The 24,182-nt window shown below is 39.0% G+C and overlaps 1 protein-coding gene across 1 annotated transcript in view; it reads left to right on the top strand.

The window, feature by feature from the left end:
- ADAM7 (ADAM metallopeptidase domain 7) overlaps positions 1-24,182 on the top strand; it is a gene marked incomplete at both ends in the record, with an annotated part of 75,580 nt that overhangs the window by 8,440 nt on the left and 42,958 nt on the right. The window contains 7 exon segments of the mRNA XM_079772705.1: positions 11,494-11,531; positions 11,534-11,615; positions 12,575-12,678; positions 17,114-17,190; positions 18,636-18,714; positions 20,233-20,309; positions 22,647-22,839. Coding sequence (XP_079628831.1) covers positions 11,494-11,531; positions 11,534-11,615; positions 12,575-12,678; positions 17,114-17,190; positions 18,636-18,714; positions 20,233-20,309; positions 22,647-22,839 — 650 coding nt within the window.

The raw sequence follows: 24,182 nt of genomic DNA, 5'->3' as shown, positions 1-24,182 counted from the left end.
TAGAGGAAATGTATTCATTGTCATGGCAATCCACGATACTAACGGAATAGATTTTAAAGCCAAATTTTAAGGTAAATTAAGAAAACGCAGCATGCCTCTCTTTTATGAGGCAATTGTGACACCTGCTGTCGGAAATAAAGAACTTACTATAGTCACTAGCTGGCCTTTCCTTTGGGAAAAAAACATTGCTAGAACATGAAAACTTCTAGGAGGACATGAGCAAACAAGAGTCCACTTTTTTCCTGATCATTGAAATTCCAGAATTAGGTAGGTAGCAGCCCAAGGCCTGTCTGTCCCTCCCTCATCTTTTCCTGAGGATTTGGTCATGAGTGACTTAGTGACTGCAAGGAGAACAAATATTGGCAGACATCTACCCATCCTTTGGGCATATCAATAGTTTCTAGTGTCCTCTGTACATTTGTTGCTATTTTTAAAAATACAAATAAATTGAGGTATAATGTATGTACAATAAAATACACGTACTTTAAGGATACAGTTCAATGACTTTTTACAAATGTCACCACTACCACCATCAAACTACACAACATTTCCATTGCCCATTTTTATGCCCTACCCCGCTCAGGCCCACCCCACAGCAGGCCCTGGCAGTCACTGATCTGCTGTCACTCAGTAGTAAGTTTGTGTTTTCTAGTTTCAGGTAAAGGACATCTTACAGTATGTATTCTTTGAGCCCAGTATCTCACTCAGCATAACATTTCAGAGATCCATCTATTGTTCTAGTGGCACAAAACATTTTAGTGGGTCAGGGTTTCATCAGGGCACAGTGGGAAGCCGGTGGTGTCTGGGACCTCAGCTGGAAAGACTGGCAGTGACTTAATGCCTGGGGCCCAGAGCATCTGGAGGCAGTGTCGCTCACAGGTGCTTGATGCTGGTTATAGGCAGAAATGTCAAGTGCATCTGTGGACTGGAACACTGATATGTGGCTTCTTCATAGGTTGGTAGCCTCAGAGTGGAGAGAATTAGTACAAGGCAGGTCGGGGATTTAAAGTGAGTGTCACAGGACCAGGCAGAAGCTATACGTCCTTTTCTGACCTAGTCAGGAAGGTTATATGACATCACTTCAGTTGCTTGGTATTGCTTGCAAGTGCACCATGACGGTCAGTCCTGAATCAAGAGAAGGTCCAACAAAGAATATGAAAAAGAATCTTTGAACATATTTTAAAACTGCCTCATCTATTTCACTGGGTGCACTGGCAGTTCATTTTTTAAAAAATCACTTAGTAGTGTACTGGCATATGTGTACACTACAATTTGTGTAATCCATTTTACCACTCATGGATATTTAGGCTGTTTCTGGTTTGTGCCTGTTATGACTATACCTGCAGTGAACATTTGCACACATGTTTTTGTTTGACATATAATTTCATTTCTCAGGGTAAACACCAAGAGTGCAACCACTAGGCAGATGACAGTAGATATTTAACTTTATAAGAAGCTGATGTTTTCTAGAATATTATCACTCACATCCCCATCAGTCATATGGGAGAATTTGAGTTGCTCCAAATCTTCACCAACAGTTAGCATTGTCATTTTTTTTAAAATCTTATCCATTCTCTTGTATATGGAAAAAAAAACTTCGAGTTCTCTTCACCTGCCTTTCTCCTTTACTTTCACACAGAACACTTCCCTTTTGACACTGCTGGTCACCAAATATGTGGGAGGTTTTCTGATGTCAGTAATTTGGTGACACCAGCAGGGTGTCCTACAATTCAACTCAATTCTGACATTTCTACCTGGAAATAGCATCAGATCCCACAGGTTAAGGGCTCAATCCCACAAGATTGTCCCATTTCAGATGCCAGTTGCAAAGAATAGGGCACCCATGACTTCTGTGCAAATTGGCTACAAATCAGAGGTTCCCATGACCTCCCTCCCTTTGGATTTGATTATTTTCTGGAACAGTCACAGAACCAGGAAAACACATTTACCATTTTATTAAAGAATATGGCAAAGGATACAGATGAACAGTCAGATGGAGAGATAGGAGGTCTGGGAGGGTCCTGAGTTCAGGGGTTTCTGTCACCGTGGAGTTGGGGTGCTGACATACCCTGGTACATGGATGTGCTCGCCAACCTGAAGCTCTCTGAAGCCCCTATCACTGGGATTTTATGGTGGCTTCCTCATGTAGACATGATCAGTTATTCAGTCCATTTGCATCCCCTCTCCGCTCTCTAGAGGATGGTGGTGTGGGGCTGAAAATTTCAAGATTCTAATCATGGCTTGGTCTTTCTGGTGATCGGCCTCCATACAGCAACCGTCCATGAGCTCACCAGAGTCACCTTGTTAGAACAAAAGATGCCCCTAGTGCTCTCATCACTCAGGAATTACAAGGGTTTGGGGAGGCCTGTGTCAAGATTGGTGTCAAAGACCAATAAAGTTGTAAATACTTTATTTCAAGGGAAATTAGTCAAGCACTCTGAAAGTGTTTTTACTCTTAATGTGGTATACAGGGAGATATTAGAATAAGTTTAATCACTTTATCAATCATTATTTGCATCAATGTTGTTTTTATATTACGAGTTTGTTATTGTTATATCAGTTTGTTATTGTTATATCATTTTGTTATTGTTTACTTATTAATAAATTTATGTATTATTTTCATATACATTGTACTCATTTCCTTTTATCTCTCACACTTTTATTATAGAGAAAGGGCAAATAGCAATATTAAAATATTTCATCTAATTAATTCCCTTTCAATGTGCACGAATTTCATGCACCGGGCTACTAGTATATATATATACTCCTTCATGCACTCCAATTCATCTCAGATATCCACATGATTATATGATTAAAAAATAAGTCTAACACAATATTTCTGTGTTTAAAAACTTTGTGGCCATTGCCTTCAGGATAAATAATTATCTTTTTACTCTAGCAAATGGACCTCTACACCATCCATCTTGGATAGTGTGGGTAGCTTCATCTCACAGCATAACCCCACCCCCCAATCCTGTTTAACCTGTTCCACTGCTAAACACGTCTCTATTGAGCATCCAGTTTGACATGTGAGCTGACTTCATCTAAATTATTTTTCAACACTTTTATTTTAATTCATACAATACTCTACTATAGAGTTCATACCTGTGGATAAATCTCATTATTCAATTAATATCTAAATATTATATATATAATTTTTGTCCTGTTTAAGTTAGTACAGTTGACCCTTAAGCAACCTTGGTTGAACTGTGTGGGTCCAATTACACGTGAATTTTTAAAATAAATATCTATACCATTTTGATCCATAGTTGGGAGCACGCAGATGTGGAGGGCCAATTGTATACATTGATATTTGCCATTTTATATAGGGGACTTGAGCATCCTCAAATTTTTGTATCCCTGGTGGGGAGACCTGGAACCAATCTCCCCACAGTTACCTAGGGGGGACCACTGATGTAGTTAAGTTTTGGAGGAGTCAAAAGTATAACTACCACATATTGTTAAAGATTAATGAGCAATTGCCTGATAGAGTGGAGTGCTCAGGGTGTCCATTTTATTTCATCATTAGATAATAGGGCTAATTTCAAGCCTGATTTAAAATCGTGCATTCCGAGGTAAGGGATATCTGAGGGCCAACATCGCGTCCTTAACTTTGTCTTTGTGAGGAGACAGCCTGGCTGTGGGGATTTTCTGGCACAGGCTTGGGAGCCATGCCCAGCCTCTGCCCATGATTAATGGAGTGCTGCTAGTACAGGCACACAGAGATCTAGCTGTGCCGGAAGGTATGACTATGGGACAAAGCATTGGGCAAGCTATAGAGATGCTATCACATTCATTCCTACTTTCAGAAAAAAGGCACAATGGATGTCCAAGCTATTAAAAATAATAATACTATCTTGGCTCCTAGTATTTGATGGTCTTGCCTAGCTCTTTGTCACAGGTGACTCTGGGGCTTTTGAGCAACCTTGTGTTAGATATACAAAGAGAAGCTTGAATTTTCAGAAAGCATAGAGTGGTAGAGGAACCTTTTGCAATCACAATAAATTTATAATGTTTATCATCTATTCTGCAAACCGAGTGCTGCAATAAAGTTATAATAAATTAATCTTCTTAATATACTATGTATTGAGTCCTAACAGTGTACAAGACCTGAAGTTGTTAGACCCTGCAGGGAACATGTGAATGTTAGCCATGGTCTCTGTCTTCAAAGGGCTTGAATGTATTTCAGAAGATAAGCTGAAAATTTTATTAATACCTCCTGGCATTGCAAGTGTGTGAGAGAACTAACAGATGGAGGGCATGGGACTTCATTTATATCATTTAACTGAGATCTAAACAAACTTACCAAATACCTTAGACTTCACTATATCTAGTCTACAAAAGCAAGCAGACAAAAGAGAGAAAACTCGCTCCAAGTTTCTCACACACTGACATGCACACTGTGGGGCAGAGGTAGGCAGAGTATTAGGAGTCAGGGAAAGGAAGGAACAGCTGTTTTATGGTGGGTAACAGAAGTATCATGAAGAATGTGGCGTGAGATGTGTGGGTTCAGGAAAGCTGGATAGGAGATGACCCCTCACCTCAGAGAGTGACTTATTGTACTTGTCAAGTTGGAGGAGAGGGTGGCATGAAATGAAGAATACGATTAAGCCATAAAAGACTGACTAGTATACTCTAAGTTCTGTTCAATCAACCCTGTAAAAGGTGTTTCAGCTGAATCTGGAGGAAGATGAAAGGTGAACCAGCTACGTGGGAGAACTCACACAGGGTTCTGATAAAAGGAGCAAGGACACCAAGAACCGGGCAGGCCAACCAAGCAAATGATCAGTTCCTGCTTTTTTGTTGTTGTTGCAAATCTTAAAATATTTTGCAAAAAGTGTCTGGACCTAAGTTATATCTTCTTATACTTGGCCACCATGCATAGGGCATCCCCTTCAGAAAGACAGAAGAGGGAAGAGCCTCAGACATTCATTGATAATATTAGTTTCTTTAAAATATATAATAATAAAAGGGTAATATGCTAATTAGACTGGACGTCCTTCCGGACATTATTCCAGACATCCTTCCAGACAAAGCCTGGGCCCGAGGGAAGCCCGGGTCCTGCGTGCCTGTAGGCAGCCAGAGGGAAGCCAGCTCAGGTCCCAGGTGCCAGGGGGAAGCCAGTGTCAGCAGCTGGAGAAAGGAAGGCCTACTCTTGCATGAATTTCATGCATCAGGCCTCTAGTATATATATAAACTATAAGGACAATATCCTTAAAATGCTTAATTTCCATTAAAAGCATTTATCAAGAGACTATTTTGCAGGGGGTACTATTCTAGATATTGGGGACATAACACTGAACAACAGACAACATTATCTACATTACATTCTGTGCAGGTAGATAGTTGAAAAACAAATACATAAATAAAAGTCTTCATTGACCAGGTGTTTAGTCTTCATTATCCAAGTGGGAATGGCGATAAGGAGAGCGTAGGTGTATTGCATGAAGGGATTTACAGTTCACCTGGCATGAATCAGTGGGTGAGTGTCAACCTAGGAACCAGGAGGTCATGGTTTAATTCCCAATCACAACACATACCTGGGTTGCAGGCTAGATCCCTAGTGGGGGGAATATGGGAGGCAGCTGATCAATGACTCTCTCTGATCATTGATGTTTCTATCTCTCTCTCCCTCTCCCTTCCTCTCTGAAATCAACAAAAATATATTTAAAATAAAATAAAATGGAGTGTACATAGTAGATCTTAATGGAAAAAAATGTATTTGAGAAAAGAGCTAAGAAAGGTGAGGATGGAGACCTGCAGTTGAAGACAGCATGCTGGCATGTTTCTTCTGGGAACAAGAAGAAGGACAGAGTGGCTGAAGAGAGCTGAAGGGAAGAGGAGGGGATGAGGTGCAAGAGGCACAGGGTGCCAGATAGTGTGGAATCATTATGAGGAATTTAGCTTCTATTCAGTAAGATGGTAGCCATTGGAATATTTTAAAGAGAGGAATGACACAGCATTGCTTCCATCTTAAAAGTATGGCTTGTTACTTTTGGAAAATAAACTATGAAGGAGAAGCAAAGTAGGGTAAAACCACTTATCAGAAAGTTGTAAGGTGAGACATGATTGGGGACTTTTGTCAGAGTGGAAGTGGTGGAGGAGATGAAAGGAGGTTAGATTCTGAGTCTATTCTGAAGGAAGAGTCCACAATATTTCCTGACAGCTTGTGTGGGAGTGGGAGAGAAAGAGAGTGTCAGGACCACCTCCTGATCTTTGGCTTGAGTAGCTATACTGACGACAGCATTGTCATTTCCTGAGATGAGCAAGACATTTGGAGGAACAGTTTTAAGGATGAAGATCGGGAGTTTTGTTTTTGTATATATTTAATTTGTGATGCCCACCAGACATCAAAATGAAAATGCCAAATAGACAACTGAAGGGGAAAAAATATTTCTGGGACCTATGAATTTGGCAATCAACAGCATAATAGTCGTTTTTGAATCATGTGATATGGTTAGATCTCCAAGGGAATAAGTGTAGACTGCAAAGGGAATAAGTTCAAAGAATGAGACCTGGGGGCTCTGCTGTTTACAGGCCTGTGGTATGAGGAGAAATATGTGAAGAACTTCAAGTAAGAAGGAGCAGCTAATGAGGGAGAAACAGTAGGGCTGGAAGTCAAGTAAGAAACATGTATCCAAAAGGACAGGCTCAAATAACAAGTCAAACATGGCAGAGAAATAAAATCAGGACTGAGAATTGAGCATTGAATGAAAAATCTGGAGATGGTCAGTGACCTCGAAGAGTAATTTCAGTGAAGAGGTGGGGAGAAAAGAGATTGTCTCTTGTTCATGACTGGAGTGGATTAAAGAGAGAATGAAGCACTAGGGACAGTGACTATAGATAACTCTTTGGAGGACCTTGTTATAAAGGAACTACAGAAATATTGTGGTTGCTGAACGGGCATGCAAGGTCAAGAGAGTTACTATAATTTGGTTAAAGATGAAGAAAATTACAGCTTGTTGAGGGGTGCAGAGAAGGGGTGACATAATTGTATGAATAGAATTAAAAATGCTATCACCTTGGCCCTACTTATCCAACAAGGGAAAATCTAATTATGTTGCATTTTATTTGATATTCTGACACCATTTGACTTTAAGTCTATCTTGTTTAAACCATTTTGACCTTATAAAATTTAGTGTATTTCATAAATATCTTATGAAACAGTTAAATTGAAGGTGGAAAATAGTGTCAATCATTCAACAAAATTGAGAGAGATATATGAGTTATGAATTTTTCATTATCACACTTAACCTGCACAGGGATCCTATGTACAAAGTACTATTCTAGTTTTCCATGAGGAAATGAAAACTCTAGGAATATTAAGTAATTTGTTCAATGTCACTAGCTAAGTAACAGCATTATCAGAATTAAGAGGTGAAATTTCTATACACTCTATTTACTCTGGGTCTGCCATTCCCCAGAAATAACTTTGTCCATTTGGGTGGCAGAGGGAGTTGAACTTTTATGACAACTTTATTTATTGCATGACATTTATTGTGCATATTAATGGACAAATCTGTGGTTAGAAATGAAAAGTATGATGGGGATAAAAGCTCCAGATCAATGAGGAAGGTCTTAGAAAAGGGGAAGAAATCAGTAAAAACAAGGCGACATAGCATCCTGGTGTTAAAATTATGTCCTCGAGGATCAAATAGTTTAACAGTCCCAACTTATAAATAAGACTCGGGGACCCAGAAAATAAATAAATTGCCAGAGGAGACAGAATTAATCACAGGAGAACAGAGAGCTCCTGACTCTGAATTGAATGTTCTTTTCAATGCACTTATAGCACAATTCATGGGTTGAAATTGGCTTCTACAAAGAGAATTACAAGTCCCCGTTGATTAATATGGTTTTGGAGTACATTATAATGATATTTCTTTTAAAATCAGACAGAAAAATGCTAATTTTTTGCTTCTATGTGAAGCTTTAGTTTGAATAAGATATTATTGTTCATCCTCTTTATTTACTTGAATTTATCTCCCCTTTTCTTCATGTTTCTCTTTACAGAGGTGGTACAAGAATAAGCATTTTGGGTCTGCAGAGTGGGCTGCTTCTTATTTCTGATTTAGATAATCTCTGTCATCTGTCATTCTTCCCATGCTTTCAGGGTTGTGGGGTTGCTTGCCAAGTTGCGCTAAACAAAGAGAGGGAGCAGAATTGAAGAAGTAAGGGAGAGGAGAGAGGTCAGGAGGGCAAGCCCTAGGGGTATCTGGATTGTGAGGTAGATCAAAAGGGGGCAAGTTCTGCTGAGAGGCCTCCAAGAAAACCACTCCCAATTGACTATTATGTAAAGAACTGATCCTGGTGGCAATAAGTAATGAATTCAAGAATCTACAACCTCAAACCCATCATGGAAACAAAGATGGGAGTAGATTAGCATCTTATGAGAGGTTGCTTCATTGATTTGCAGCAGAGAAATAAGAAGGAAACAAAACATCTCCATACTCATGTAATCTTTAAAAACTGCGGGGGTGAACACAAAATACAATATACTGCTGGTGTGTTATAGAATTGTACACTTGAAACCTATATAATTTATTAACCAATGTCACTCAAATAAATTCAACAAAAAATAAAATTTTAAATTTTTAAAATGATCTGCTTTTGTCTGACATTTGTACTCACAGAGCCCCTTTGATATAGAAATCTGTTTCAGGCTTCATTGTTGTTGTTGTTTTGGTTTTTTCTAGGAAGTTAAATGTAATATTTCAAAGGAAATGGTTTGGTCAATAGTGTCAAATATTGCTGAGAGGGCAAGTAAGATGAGGAACCAAAATACCCATTGGATGTAGCAATTGTGAATTCCTTGCAGATAGTCAGCTATATCGGTAGAATCATAAAGGCAAATGCCTGAGTTGAATGTGTTAGGATGAACTGTAGATAAGAAAGTTACTAAAAGTTATATAAACTCTGTGAGAAGTTTAGCTGAAAAGGGAACTAAAAAAGAATGGTAAGTGCTTATAGAATACTAGAGGCCCGGTGCATGAAAATTCATGCACTAGAGGGGGGTCCCTCAGCCCACCCTGCTCCCTCTCACAGTCCAAGAGCCCTCAGGGGCGGGAGGTAACCTGGTGATCAGGGGAAGGCGGCACCCCATCACACCTCTGCTGCTGCCACTGCTGGCAGTGCAAGCCTCGGCTGACCCTCATTACCTGAGCCTTGGGTGGCCCTGGGTGGCTGGGCAGCTGCCATCCAAGGCTTGCCTGTACCTTGTGCTGGCCCTGGGCTGCTGGGGGACTGAGGGGCCTGGGGGACTCCAGAGACAGGCATGCAGGCCCAGCCTTGCCGTGCGCCTGCCGCCCTGGCGGGGCTGAGGGGACTGGGTGCCGCTATATTGTGGCTGGGGATGCCGCCATCTTTGAGGGTGTGGCAGTCAATTAGCATATTTCCTCCTTATTGGCTGTGGGTGCCACCATCTTTGTGACGGCATGAGGGTCAATTAGCATATTTCCTCTTTATTAGATAGGGTAGGATATTTTGAATGGGAAAGACTTGAGCTTATTTAAACTTATCAAAAGAAAGTTTTCAATTGTCATAGACTGGTTATGTTTTTGGGACTACTATAGGGATAATCAATAATGTGAAACAGGGTTGGGGATAGAATCACACACACAGATAAAAGATTGTATTGGCAAAGAGATATCTCTTCTAATATAATAAGAGAACACAGACATATAGTTTTGCACAGGTCCTTTACACATTTACCTATTAATGTTTTCATTTTTGCATTGATTTGAAGAAGTTCTATATTATAGGGACATTTACCCTCAACTTTTATTATATACTAGAAACCTGGTGCATGAAATTCATGCCCGGGTAAGGTCCCTAGGCCTGGCTGGTGATCAGGGCCGATTGGGGTCTTCTGGCTGACAGCCGGGGCCTTCCTTCATTTCATGCTGCCCCCTTGTGGTCAATGCATGTCACAGCAAGCAATCAAACTCCTGGTCTCATGGTCGAACTCCCGAGGGAGCACTTTGCGTATTAGCCTTTTATATATATACTAGAGGCCTGGTGCACAAAATTTGTGCACTCGAGGGATGATTCCCTCAGTCCGGTCTGTGCCCTCTTGCAGTCTGGGACCCCTTCCTCCTTACTGTCCTGTGCAGTGGAGGCAGGAGAGGCTCCAGCCACCACCGCTGTGCTCATCAGCCATTTGCCCAGCTTCTGACTGAGCGGCACTCCCCCTTTGGGAGCATACTAACCACCAGGAGGCAGCTCCTGCATTGAGTGTACACCCCCTGTTGTCAGTGTGCGTCATAGTGACCAGTTGTTCCACCGTTCAGTCGATTTGCATATTAGGGTTTTATTATATAGGATATAGATGTTGCATGCATTTATAGTTTTTGTTTGTCTTTTAGTTTAAAATAATTTGAAATTTATAGCATAAATAAGTTTTCATAAGTAAGTTTAGATGAAGGTGGTCAAAAGGTACAGTGATAAGATAAATAAGTACTAGGAATGTAATCTCCACTTACAGATAAGGATAGCATGGTGACTATAGTGAACACTCCTGTGTAATACATAGGAAAGTTGTTAAGAGAATAGATCCTAAGAGATCTTAACACATAATTTTGTTATCCTTTTTTCTTTTTGTATCTATATGAGATGATGGATAATGGATGTTAACTAAACTTATTGTAGTAATCATTTCACAATATATGTAAGTTAAATCATTATGTTGTACATCCTAAACAGAGTTGTATATCAATTACATCTCAATAAAAGTGGAAGAAAAAAATGATAGTCCTGGAAAATGTGGCTCAGTTGGGTGAGTGTTGTCCCATGCACCAAAAGGTTGCTGGTTCAATTCCCAGTCAGGACATATGCCCAAGCTATGGGCTTTATCCCCAGTAAAGGGCATGCAGCAACAACCAACTGATAGCTCTCTCTCTCTCTCTCTCTCTCTCTCTCTCTCTCTCTCTCTGTCTCTCTCTCTCTCTCTCTCTCAAAATCAATAAAGACATATTTTTAAAAATATATAAAGTTATTTTCCCTTATTTCCCCCTGGAACCCCCAATGACTCCCTGAGTTCTTTTATCAGAGTGGAAGTAAAATAAAGATTATTAACTTGTGTTTCATACAGCATTCAAAAGGCCATTATTTAGCTAGAAAGTTCTCAATATTTCTATTGATTTTGTTGTATCAAATTTTCTTTTAGAGTTTCTGCATGTGGCATTTTGAATAGAAAGACCTTCTTTGACCAAAGTATATATAACATTCTTCAATCATTTTTTTCTGAGGCATATTGAATTTTTTTTGAATTTTTAGTACACTAGGAATCATTTACAGTAGGCGTGAGGTAGGGATCTCTGCCCAGCCCACCTGCACCACCAGCACAGTGGTTGCCTTTAATTGGTACATGCTGTCCACCCTTCAGGTTTTAGCCTCAAGCACCTTACAAATTGTGTAATGTGGGTCAAGGAACACTTCCTTGAACTGGATCAAAACTGTCTAACTACCTGTTAGACCCTGCATCCTTGCTGTGAGAGCAAGGACAAAGAACGGGGCACATTTTTTCTCAAGCACATGCCTCCCTCTTCAACCAGAATCATTCAGAATGCTTTCCAGGAGTTTAATTTTCATGATTTTATTCACTTCTCAGTTTAAAGGTATGTCTTAATCCTTTCATCGGCGTTTTCTTATTGTACAATGAGGTAATGTCTTTTTAATCGCAATGTTTAAATGCAAACGATAAAAACATTAATATCCCTTAATGATTTTGCCAGGAACACAGCATAGGTTTTGGACTAGATTAGAGCTAATCTTGAGATTCTATGATTCTATGAAATGCCAGGTCGCTCTTAAATACCCTGAGTTACAGGGGCAAGGAGGCAGGGGTGAACTGAATACTTGTAATGTGGCAGACACTGTGCTAGCCATGAGCCACTTTGTATATGAGCACGCTTAAACTTTTATATTATGATCTCCACTTACAGATAAGAAAATCAGAGAGATTAGGTGTGTTACTCATGGTCATACTGCTAATAAGCTGGTAAAACTTTGATTCAAATAAAAGAGCAGATTCCAACGTCCTGTATTCTTTCCTCCACATGGGTCTTTGGTGTGGCGACTACCAATGTGACAGGAAATGTGTAGATTCTGTTTAACACTGATTGAAGAGTATCTAAAATCCTTTAACAAGGGAAGCCTTCTATTTAGCTTCTTGAGTTAGGACTTCAAATGCAACTGTCCCTGGGAGATATAAACAATGATTTGCATTGAAACAGTCCATTCTAGGGGAGGATTTGACAGGTGACAGAATCTAGAGACAGGCATGAGGAGAATAAGATGACAAAAGTGACAACGTAGAACAAGGTTAAAAGATGGAAGACGCCGAAGCACCCTGATTTCTTTGCCTCCTTTCCAATTTTACTTACCGGTATATTTTTCTACTTTGGAAATACCTGTCTCAATTTCCTTCCTTGTAAAGTAGGGGTGCTATCTTATAGTGATGTTGTACATGGCTGCTAATTGGGAGCAAGTGAACTCTATGAGAGTAATTCTGTTATCCAGTCACCGTGGGTGCATGTTAATGCCACATGTATTTTCCCTTTATGCTTCCTTTTAGAAAAGTCGGTCCTTGGAGTAGAGGGCCAAGAACTGGTTTATCCTAAAAGGCTTCCTATGATACAGAAGCGAGATGTTTGGCACACTCATGATTATGACCTACAGGTATAGATTTTGAAATAATAAATAAAATGTATTGCTTTTACAGGCATGTGGAAAGCAACCTCGGTTTCCAATTAGAAGCAAACAAGAGAAGAGAAAAGTCTCAGTTCTTCTCAGGACTCCCAGTCAGTTTACGGCCTGTGCCTGGGTGGGTGGGAAGTGGAGGATAAGAGGAAAGAAGCCCTTGACAGATGAGGAAAGAAGAAGGAGTCAAGCTCAGATTTTAGGGGGTTCCCTTAAACATTTTTCAGTGTATGTGAGGAGCTCCACTACCCGCTTTCCAGACTGATGTAAGGCAACCTCACTTGTTCTGAGCTGGCTCCCCGGGAACAGTGATCTGATATGCAGGCTTATTTGCCTGACAGATTCTGCGGCAGAGTTGGACAACTTTCACAGCAACAGAAAGGCCTACTTAGCCCATTGGTTAGAAGGGTGGTTTATTCAGGTGTTAAAATTAACAAGTTACAATTTTATTTTTAAAAGTAATAAATGTTTACTTATGTAGAAAATGTCTAATACACATCATGGGTGCAAACTTTAAAATGGCGTTATTTTCAATTCCCACTATTGTAAAAGGCATTCAATGTTGGCCCTTAGATTTTTATTACCAGGCAATTGCATTTTGAGCCTTAGGTTTTTAATTTGGCCCACAGAGAATATTGACTGTCACTTTGACCTAACACCTCTTCTTTTTAAATTTCTTTATTGATTAAGGTATTTCATATGTGTCATTATCCCTCCCCATTACTCCCCCCAACCCCCTCATTCATGCCTTCACCCCCCTGGTGTCTGTGTCCATTGGTTAGGCTTATATGCATGCATACAAATCCTTTGGTTGATGTCTCCCCCTTACCCCCACCCTCCCCTACCTTTCCTCTGAGGTTTGACATTCTGATCAATGTTTCTCTGTCTCTGGATCTGTTTTTGTTCATCAGTTTATGTTGTTCATTATATTCCATAAATGAGTGAGATCATGTGATAGTTGAGCATTATGCTAAGTGAAATAAGGCAGTCAGAGAAAGATAACTATCACATGACCTAACACTTCTTGAGAGGGCAAACCTTTCCCAGTGCAGTGCCTTTTTCCCCTCCACCATTAGAAAAGCCAGCCTCCCAGACTTCCACTTATTAGGTCTCTCAGTCATAATTAAGGCACATTTTAATGTTCCAAATGGTACTATTGAGGCCTCTTTAATGATGGCTTGAGATGATGAAAAAACAACTATTTGGAAACAATGTCTACTCTAAACATTCTCGTCTGATAATCTCCTTACAAATAGATTTGTCTTGAACTCTAAGTCTTTCCTCACCTTCTCTTAACTGGTTGATTATTGGCACCCAGCTAAGAGGGCAAAACAAGCTTTCTACCACCCATTGTGTAAAAGCCGGTGGGCTCTTCTGGCATCTATTAAGACTTAATCAATACTGATATTAAAAGTCCCACAGTGAATATACAAGATGAGCCTGAACTGAGGCAGGAAATACACAAGATGAGTTTGGAGCACCTTGTACCAGGAAGTAAGGAAGTTCTCAAACAGACAACCCACAATGAGGAGAGATGTTAAAAGAACATAGGAGCCAACTGAAATCACTCCCGATGTCCAAAGAAGAAACAATAAATTGAGCAAAACAATACATGACATAGTTTTGGACCGTAACATAAAGTAAATGTCTATGACACCATGTTGATATAAATAAGTGATTTAATAAGTCAATAAATGTGAGAATAGACATCCCATACAGAAGAATCAAAAATATTGATGTAGATATTCCCCTCCCCAGGAGGTGGAGCATAACTTCTTACTTTTTAAGCCTGGGCTGTGCGTAGTGACTTCCTTTCAAAGAGTGGACTAGGGAAGGGGGACAATATCCCTTTACAGTGGAGAAAGCTGTCAGATGCTACCTCAGCCAGGTGACCAGTGTCAACATCACCAGGGTGTCATGTTGATAGCATATACTCTTGCTATGAGGTGATGGAAATGACACTTTCTTTTTCTCCCAAATCTCCATGCACCTAGTCTAAGCATGGAAAAAACTCATAAAAACCTAAATTGAGAGACAGCCTACAAAATACCTGACCAGTACTCTTCAAAACTGTCAAAGTCATCCAAAAATAGGGGAAGCCTGAGAAACTGTTATTGTCTAGATGAGCCTAAGGAGACATTACAATAAAATGTAATACGGTGTCCTGGTGAGATCTTAAGGCCATAAAAGGACAGTAGACAAAAATGAAGGAAATCTGGCTAAGTGTAAACATTAATTGTAATATCCATTTTGGTTCATCAGTAGTGACAAATACACCATTATAACTTTAAGGAAAACCTGAGTTGTGGAGTCCATGAGAATTCTCTATATTGTCTTTCCAACTTTTCTCTAAATCTAAAATGATTCTAAAATAAAACTAAATTTAAAACTTAAATAAAAATACGTAACATTCTAAAATAAAGTTAACTATCCTGTTCATTAAAACTATTAATGACAAGATTAAAAATAACTTTATCACATCTGACATATAAAAATTGTTCCTCAATATTAGCTAATATAAAATTTATATTCATTCACATTTCAAAAAGTCCTGAAATACCATCCTGTTACACACACAGACACAGACACACACCTACACATCTACACATAAAGGTCATCTCGTTGTAAAATGGGATTCAACTCTCATTTAATTGAGTATCTGTTTCTTGCCTGCCCACTACCAATACTGTGTCTTTATAATAAAATCCTAATTTTATGTTACACTTGCAATCCAAAAAGTCCTAACTGATGCACACCTCACCTTTAACAAACACAAAACTCCCCTCTCCCTCCCTCAAAGTTGCCTCTCTTCAGAAGATCCTCCTCTTAGTAGTGGCACAGTTAAACAAACCAGAAACAGGCTGTAGTTCTTGACTCCTCTCTTCAGCCTACCCCATCAAACAATCACCTAGCCTTGTAGATTCTATCATGTAAATATCTTTCAAAATTATCTACTGTTCCTTATTCTTTCTGCCACTTCCCTGCCCAAACCACTAGTATTACAGCAACAGCCTTTAAATGTTTCTCTTGCCTACAGTCATGATTTCTGCTGACTCATTACCCTCAATAATTAAGACATCTAAAATATCACACCTACTGCATTATTCTGCCGAAAATGTTTGCTTCTCTTTGCTCTTAAGATAAGGTCTAAATTCTTTTAAATGGCTTATGAAGCTATAGATGATTTGGCTCCTTCCTACTTTTCATTTCCGTTTCTACTAAACTTGACTTTCCAGCAACATTGAATTTCTCTCTGTTCCTCATATATGTCAAGCTCCTTCCTACCTCAGGACCTTTGTATGTGTTCTTCCTTGTCCCTGACTCCTCCTTTCAATACCCTCTTACACAGTCACTGTGTTTCTCCTCTTAAGATGCTTATAATACCAATTACATTTGCTTGATTTTCTTTTTTTGCCACACTGTGGTTTTCAAGAGAGCAGTGACCACTAACGTGTGCACCATTGTATTTTCCATATGATCACTGTGACTGAAAAAAACATCAATTGAATAAATGAATGAACAATAAATTGAAGAAATGTGTAAGACATATGCCCAATAACTGTGAATTCCTAAATTATAAAGAATTCTTATCATTCATAAATAAATAAAATGCCAGAAAAGAACATCGTAAGAGGGCATAAATTAGAAATTCATATACAAATATACAAATAACTAAACAAAAGAAAATATCAATTCTAATTGTCATTAAAGACAACAATTTATGACAATAAGTTATTTCATTATTTGAACAATCTTATTGATGATAATATTTAAGGCAAGGAAACAAGAACCACTATAAATTTCTGGTGAAATTCTAAATTTGTACTTCCATTCCTCAGGGTTATCTGGAAGTATTTACCAAAAGCTTTACACTTTTTTCGTGTTGTTGACAATGAAATTCTGTCTACCTATAGTGAATAACCCAAATCAAATTTCTGATCTAAGTGTAGATTAAATAAGTTCACATTATGCTTTTCCACAATAAAATACATACTATAAAAGAATATTTATTGGAATAGAAAAGTGGTCATGGCCATAACTTACTTTTATGTAAAAAAAGTAAGCTATAAGACAGTGTATACAAAACTGGGAAAAATATATAAACAGAAGATTTATTGGGGGGTGACACTGTAAGGACATATAATAACATTTATCTCTGGATAAGGGGGCAACATGATTTTTTTTTATTTTACCTTCTCTTTAACTAGAAATAAACATCAAAAATTTAATTAAAAATAACTTGAAAGCAAAATCCTGCATATATTAGCTTCCTTATAAATTCAGCTTTATCCATATTTACCATTTTGCCTGAAAGGAGAGCTGAACTCTGGATAGACTACCCACCCCATTAACCACCCTCAGCCCGCACTGAAGGAGCACATATTTAGTTCACATTATGGATATTGTTTTTCAGGAAACTTATGACAACGAATTGTTATATGAAATAAGTCTAAGTAAAAAAACCTTCATACTTCACCTTTTAAGATCAAGGTAAGTTCTATTATGATTTAATAACATAGATTTATTAGTATATAGTATTACCATTTTTGTAAAAACTTCCAGTGAAGTGAATTTAAGTCATTTTCATTTGTACATAATCTGAATTTGTACTCTTCAAATGTAAGCCCACATCATTTCAACAGCCTAACAATTATACACACTCCAGTTTCTAATTGACTCCCTATTTGGGGTACTGGAGTGCTTTGAGCTCTACATACTCTAAGAATACTTTCACAAATACTTTGTGAATCAGTGGGACAAAGGAAATTTGAAAACCATGGTTTTTAAGGGACCTTTATTTAAAATAGATATCAAAGCAAGTTCTGTTTGCACATGGAGCAAAATTGAAAGAATTTTATAGTGAACATTTATATACCCATTAATATATACAGACTAGAAGCCTTGCGCACGAATCCGTGTGCCAGTAGCTCGCTGCCGCCCTCCAGTAGTTCTCAGCCTGCTGCCCTGCACTCCTGTAACTCCCCCTTTCCCACTCCCCCCCTCCATAGCTTTCTGCCCTGCCCCCTCCTGTAGCTCTCTGCCACCTGCTTGTAGCTCACTGCCCCACCCTCCTGCTGATCCGTGATCAAGTCGTTACACGGTCGGTTGTTACGCTTCATGGCGTAATGACCATTTGCACATTACATCTTTATTATATAGGATACCCATAATCCCATCAAGATAGACATATACACAAATATTCATTAATATTTTATTATGCTTGTTCATATCATAATTCCTTTATCTATTTACCCATCCACTCACCCTTCATTGTTTTTATGCATTTCAAATTACATTGCATAAAAACTTCAATAAAATCCCTCCTAAAAAACAAACATATCATTAGGGTTGGCAGGTTTTTCTTTTGATGTTAAAATTTTTTATAATGAAATGCACAAACCTGAATATACCATTGAATTTTGACAAATACACATAGCTGTGTTACCTAAACTCCTATAAAAATAAACTAGAAAGTTTTGTTTTACCTAAAATTGTCTTTATTTTCTCTTAATTAGCAAAGGTTATTTTTTGTGGATATAAAATTATGTGTTGACAGAGTTTTAGCAAATATTACTGACATATTCTCCTCTCCTGTGACTGCTATAGTCTCTAATGAGAATTTTTTGCATTAATCTTGACTCCTAAGGCAAGCAATTTTTACCAAGGTAATATTTTCTCCATGTTCTTTTCAAGGTGCCACTTTGCTAAAACTGCCAGAATATTTTTTCTGTTTCTTCTACAGTCTTTACCAACCCATGAAATCCATGTAGAAAATTGTTCCATGGGAGTGGGATTAGTTTTGCTTCTCGCTTTTAGCCTAAGAGGAGTTCCTGAGATTCGAAAGCACTCTGCAGGCGTCTGGCTCACATAACTGGTTTTATCTATTCACTGTCAAAAATGAGTAAATATCGGCACTTCTCTGTCCTCTTTTCCAGGGAGTTCCTAGGCTCAAATTATAGTGAAACGTACTACTCTGCAAAAGGAGAGGAAATCACCAGCCATCCTCAGGTTAAGGTATTTTATCAAACCTTCCTACATCTATTCTCTGAGACTCTTATTTCCTCCTGTGATTTTGCAAACCAATCCTAGCTTTACAAGCAGCTTCAGAAAGTGTTACATCAAAAATGAATCCTGCATTGACTATTGTCACTGAATGATCCTAGAGTGCAAAGCCCTTTGAATGCTAAAAGACTAACAAGCAAATAAATGATTACTAATGTATTCTCCTTTACCAAACTGACTTCTATGAACCCAAAAATTCTGGAGGAAGGATAAAATCGGACACCAAAGGAGTATAGGGAAGCCTGATGAGACTGTAATCAAGTTAAATGGATAAAACCCAAATAAATGAAATGATTTTAAATCTCTCATCTAATTGACCCTTAAGTGAGTCACATCCCCTTTCTTCATCCTTCTTATGCACTCAACACTGAGGGTTCACCTTTATTTTCCAAATAAATAGTCTTTGTGTATTTATCACTAGCATTTCAGTGGAAACAGGTTCTATTTTTATAACTTTATTCACCTTTCCAGAACATGCCCTCTGCAGACTTCTAATCAAGGAGAACATTATTCTCCTACCAAAGAAATACTTTTAAAACCAATTTTCTCTATTTAAGGTAGCTGCCAACTATGAAATCGAAGTCATTATGTAATCTATGTGAAATAGAACAGGAAGAAAACAGGGAACATTCTTTCATGCAGGGAGTGGTTGTTGGTCTGCAAGTGTCTGAGGTCCCTGGAGGAACATGGAAAGTGTCACATATAGGTGGGAGTCACACAGATGGAAATGATGGAAGGTTATTACCTGTTGGACTCACCATGGGCAGAACATAAAATAGGGAGTGATAAAGAGTGATAAAGAGCATATATATATATATATATATATATATATATATATATATATATATATGTATATATATACACACACACATATATATATGTATGTATATATATATATATATATTTCTTATATTACTATTTATTAATTACTGTATTATTTTCCATAGGAACACATGTAAGCCTACTTTTGCCTCACCCTGTATTGATATACAATGAGTGGCCAGACATAAAATAGGGAGTGATAAAGAGTGATAAAGAGTATATATATATATATATATATATATATATATATATATATATATATATTAGAGGCCCAGTGCATGAATTCGTGCATGGGTGGGGTCCGGCCAGCCTGGCCAGGGGTAGGGAACATGGGCAGTTGGCCTGCATGCCTGCTGGTCGAACTCCTGGTTGAGGGGACAATTTGCATATTAGCCTTTTATTATATAGGATATACACTGAGTGGCCAGATTATTATGTGTTCAGAGATCATAACAATCTGGCCACTCATTGTATATCAATACAGGGTGAGGCAAAAGTAGGCTTACAGGTGTTCCTATGGAAAATAATACAGTAATTAATAAATAGTAATATAAGAAAAAACTATGTTTCTCATACTTTCAACTGTAAACCTACTTTTGCCCCACCCTCTATATGTACTTATATCAATAGCCTCTTCATCTGTTTTAGGATCACTGTTTTTACCAAGGATCCATTATACATGAATTTGATTCTGCTGCCAGTATCAGCACATGTAACGGTCTCAGGTAATGCATAGTATCTTTCTATTTTGTTTATGATTTTTTTTCTCTGGATTTTTTAAAAATTGACTTCTCACGTTTCTTTTTAACAACCCTGGTAAATAGAAAAGCTACTGTATATTTTCAACATGAGTATCCACTTCAGCCCATTGTTTATGTTCCTTTTTTATTAAAAAACAAAAGATGTCTAATGCCAGCCCTAAGCAAGACAAGTATTCTAGCATATGATCAAGAGATTCAGTGTTTGAATACTATTGAAAATTTCATGTTCTATATCAGGATACTGAAATCAGAGTCTTGCTCCTGAACATTTTATTTGCCTGTGGTAGAATTAAGTCCAAACCAGGTCTCTCAACTTCTAGTCCTGTGAATTCCCCACACACATCAACACTTCACAGTGTTTTCAGTCCCTAGAAAGCAAAATGTCAGAAGCAAAGCCTATAGAGGTTCTCTGTAGATCTTTAGCTCAAGTATAAAGGAGAAAGATGTGGAGAGGCAAAGGGTAGAAGAACAAGAAACTTCTGTCTCTCTTGGTGAGGCATTTACTTGAGTACTTCCCAGTATTTTCATATATGAGAACCCCTTTAATAACAAATTCATCACATAATAGCATTTGTACTTTAATATATATTCTACAATTAATGCATGATGGACATAAAAATTCACAGTATTTTTGCAAGAAATATGAGACTTGCCAGAGATCTACAGCCCCAGGTGGGAATTGTTATTCTACCTAATACTTGAAAGTAGAGATTGGACTGTCAAAGCTTCTGAAAAATCCAGATGAGCTGACTCTTATAAAAAGGTATTAATTCAATCAAAGACCACTTATTATCTCATATTTTTATCACTCATAACACATGGCTGCAATCTCATGGTGCTTTGCCTTTATAGTTCCCCTTTCTTAAAAGGCAGTATCAGAAAATATAAATAAGTGGAACCACATCAAACTAAAAAGGTGTTGCACAACAAAGGAAACCATCAACAAAATGAAAAAGAAACACACTCAGCAGGAGAACATAACATCTGATAAGAGGTTAATATCCAAAATTTATTTTAAAAAAAGTATAAAACTCAACACCAACAAAACAATCCAATTATAAAATGGGCAAAGGATCTGAATAGACACTTCTCCAAAGAGGTTGTACAGATGGCTAATAGACATATGAAAAATGCTCAACATCACTAATCATCAGAGAGATGCAAATTAAAGCCATAATAAGATATCACTTCACACCTGGCAGAATGGCTATGATCAATAAATCAACAAACAACAAGTGTTGGCAAGGATATGGAGAAAAGAGAATCCTTGTGCACTGTTGGTGAGAATGCAGATTGGTGCAACCACTGTGAAAAACAGTATAGAGTAACTTCAGAAATTCAATTGACGTATGACCCAGCAATTCCACCTCTGGGAACACATCCAAAGAAACCCAAAACACTTATTCAAAAGAATATATGCACCCCTATGTTCATTGCAGCATTATTTACAACTAGTTGCTTGGTGCATGGATTCGTGCACATTGAAAGGAAATTAATTAGAAGAAATATTTTAATATCACTGACAGATCTAAACACATGCATGTGATTAGCACCAGCGAGAGCTTTATATGTATCACACATGCACGAATCAACGTTTGTTTTTAAATTGCCAGTGCGCATCATATGTACCGGTCGGTCAGACAGTTGGATGGATGGATGGTCGGTCACTTAGCCTTTTATATATATAGATAACAAAGATCTGGAAGCATTCCAAGTATCCATCAGCAGATGAGTAGATAAAAGAGTTGTGGTACATTTGCACAATGGAAGACTTCTTGGCCATAAAAAGGAAGAAAATTTTACCCTTTGGCAACATAATGGATGGACCTGGAGAACGTTATGCTAAGTGACATAAGCCAGTCAGAGAAAGACAAGTACCATATAATTTCCCTCAGATGTGGAATTTAATAAGCAAACTGAACTAACAAGCAAAATAGAGACAGACTCATAGATAAAGAGCAGGCAGATAGCTCTGGGGGTGCTGGGGGAAGTGGAAGAATTGAGCAAATAAGAAAAAGAACTCATGAACATGGACAGCAGTGTGGTGACTGTGGGGGTGGTAGGTGGAGTTGGAAGAGGGCATATGAGGGATAAATGGTGATGTGAAAAGTAATAAAATAAAAGGAAGTGGGGAAAAGTACTTATGTTAAATTTGAAAGTAAAACAAAATTAGGGAGGATTTATAAAATATATAATACAAATTTTAAAAGGCAATATCAATAAATATGGAATAGAGTAGTTTTATATAGTAATGTAATAATAAAAATTCTTAACTATACATTGTATTCTCAATTTCCACAGGGGATTCTTCAGGGTATATGACCAAAGGTACCTCATTGAACCAGTGAAATATTCAGATGAGGGAGAACATTTAGTATTCAACTATAACCCAAAAATGCAGTATGCTGCCAATTTTTCTTGTACAGAGCTTAATTTTAAAAGGACAACTGCTCCAAACAATAATTCTAAATCCATGGAAGGCTCCAACATGAAAGTGAGTGCTTTATTTTTAAGTTATATTTTTCTCTATTCCTTTACTAGAGGCCTGGTGCATGAAAATTCATGCACTGGAGGCGGGGTCCCTCAGCCCGTCCTGCCCCCTCTCACAGTCCAGGAGCCCTCAGGGTTGGGAGGCAACCTGGCGATCTGGAGAAGGCGACACCCCCATCACACCTCTGCTGCTGCCACTGCTAGCAGCACAAGCCTCAGCCAGCCCTGGTTATCTGAGCCCCAGATGGCCCTGGGCGGCTGGGAAGCCAACAGCCGAGGCTTGCCTGCGCCTCAGGCCGGCCCTGGGCGGCTGGGGGGCTGAGGGGACTGGGGGACTCCAGAGGAAGGCGTGTGGCAAGGCCATGGCCTTGCCATGCACCGGCCGCACCGGTGAGGCTAAGGGGACTGGGCGCTGCCATCTTGTGGCTGTGGGCGCTGTCATCTTTGAGGGTGGAGCAGTCAATTAGCATATTCCCTCCTTATTGGCTGTGGGTGCCACCATCTTTGCAATGGCATGAGGGTCAATTAGCATATTCCCTCTTTATTAAATAGGATTATCTCAAGAGAGAAATTCTGACCTCAATGAAGGAAGTATGCATACTATCTGAGTCTAACTCTTTACTATTTGAAATCTGAAATGTCAAACATTTGTATTTGTTATCTATATGGAAAGTGATTGTTCCATACAGTAAAACTCAGTTTGTCCCATTGGTTTCAAGGAAGGGGAATCCTATATAATCAAGAGGTAATATGCAAATTGACCATCACTCCAACACACAAGATGGCCGCCCCCATGTGGTCAAAGGTGGCTGCCCCCATGTGGACACAAGATGGCTGGCAGGGGAGGGCAGTTGTGGGTAATCAGGCCAGCAGGGAAGGACAGTTGGGAGGGACCAGGCCTGAAAGGGAGGGCATTTGGGGGCAATCAGGCCTGCAGGGGAGGGCAGTTAGGGGTGCCTGGGCTGGCAGAGGAGGGCAGTTGGGGGCAACCAGGCCTGCAGGGGAGGACAGTTGGGGGTGACACAGGCCTGCAGGGGAGGGCAGTTAGGGGAAATTGGGCCAACAGGGGAGCAGTTAGGCATCAATCAAGCTGGCAGGGGAGTGGTTAGGGGGTGATCAGGCTGGCAGGCAGAAGTGGTTAGGGGCAATCAGGCAGGCAGGCAGGCGAGCGGTTGGGAGCCAGCAGTCCTGGATTGTGAGAGGGATGTCCAACTGCCCATTTAGGCCTGATCCCACTGGGCAGTCAGACATCCTTTGAGGGGTCCCAGATTGGAGACGGTGCAGGCTGGGCTGAAGGACAACCCCCCTCTCACCCCATGCACAAATTTTGTGCACCAGGCCTTTAGT

The sequence above is a fragment of the Cnephaeus nilssonii genome, assembly GCF_951640355.1.
Source record: "Cnephaeus nilssonii genome assembly, chromosome: 5".
NCBI classification, from domain to species: domain Eukaryota; kingdom Metazoa; phylum Chordata; class Mammalia; order Chiroptera; family Vespertilionidae; genus Cnephaeus; species Cnephaeus nilssonii.
The sequence above is the reverse complement of the archived record's forward strand: the minus strand, read 5'-3'. Positions and strand labels throughout refer to the sequence as shown.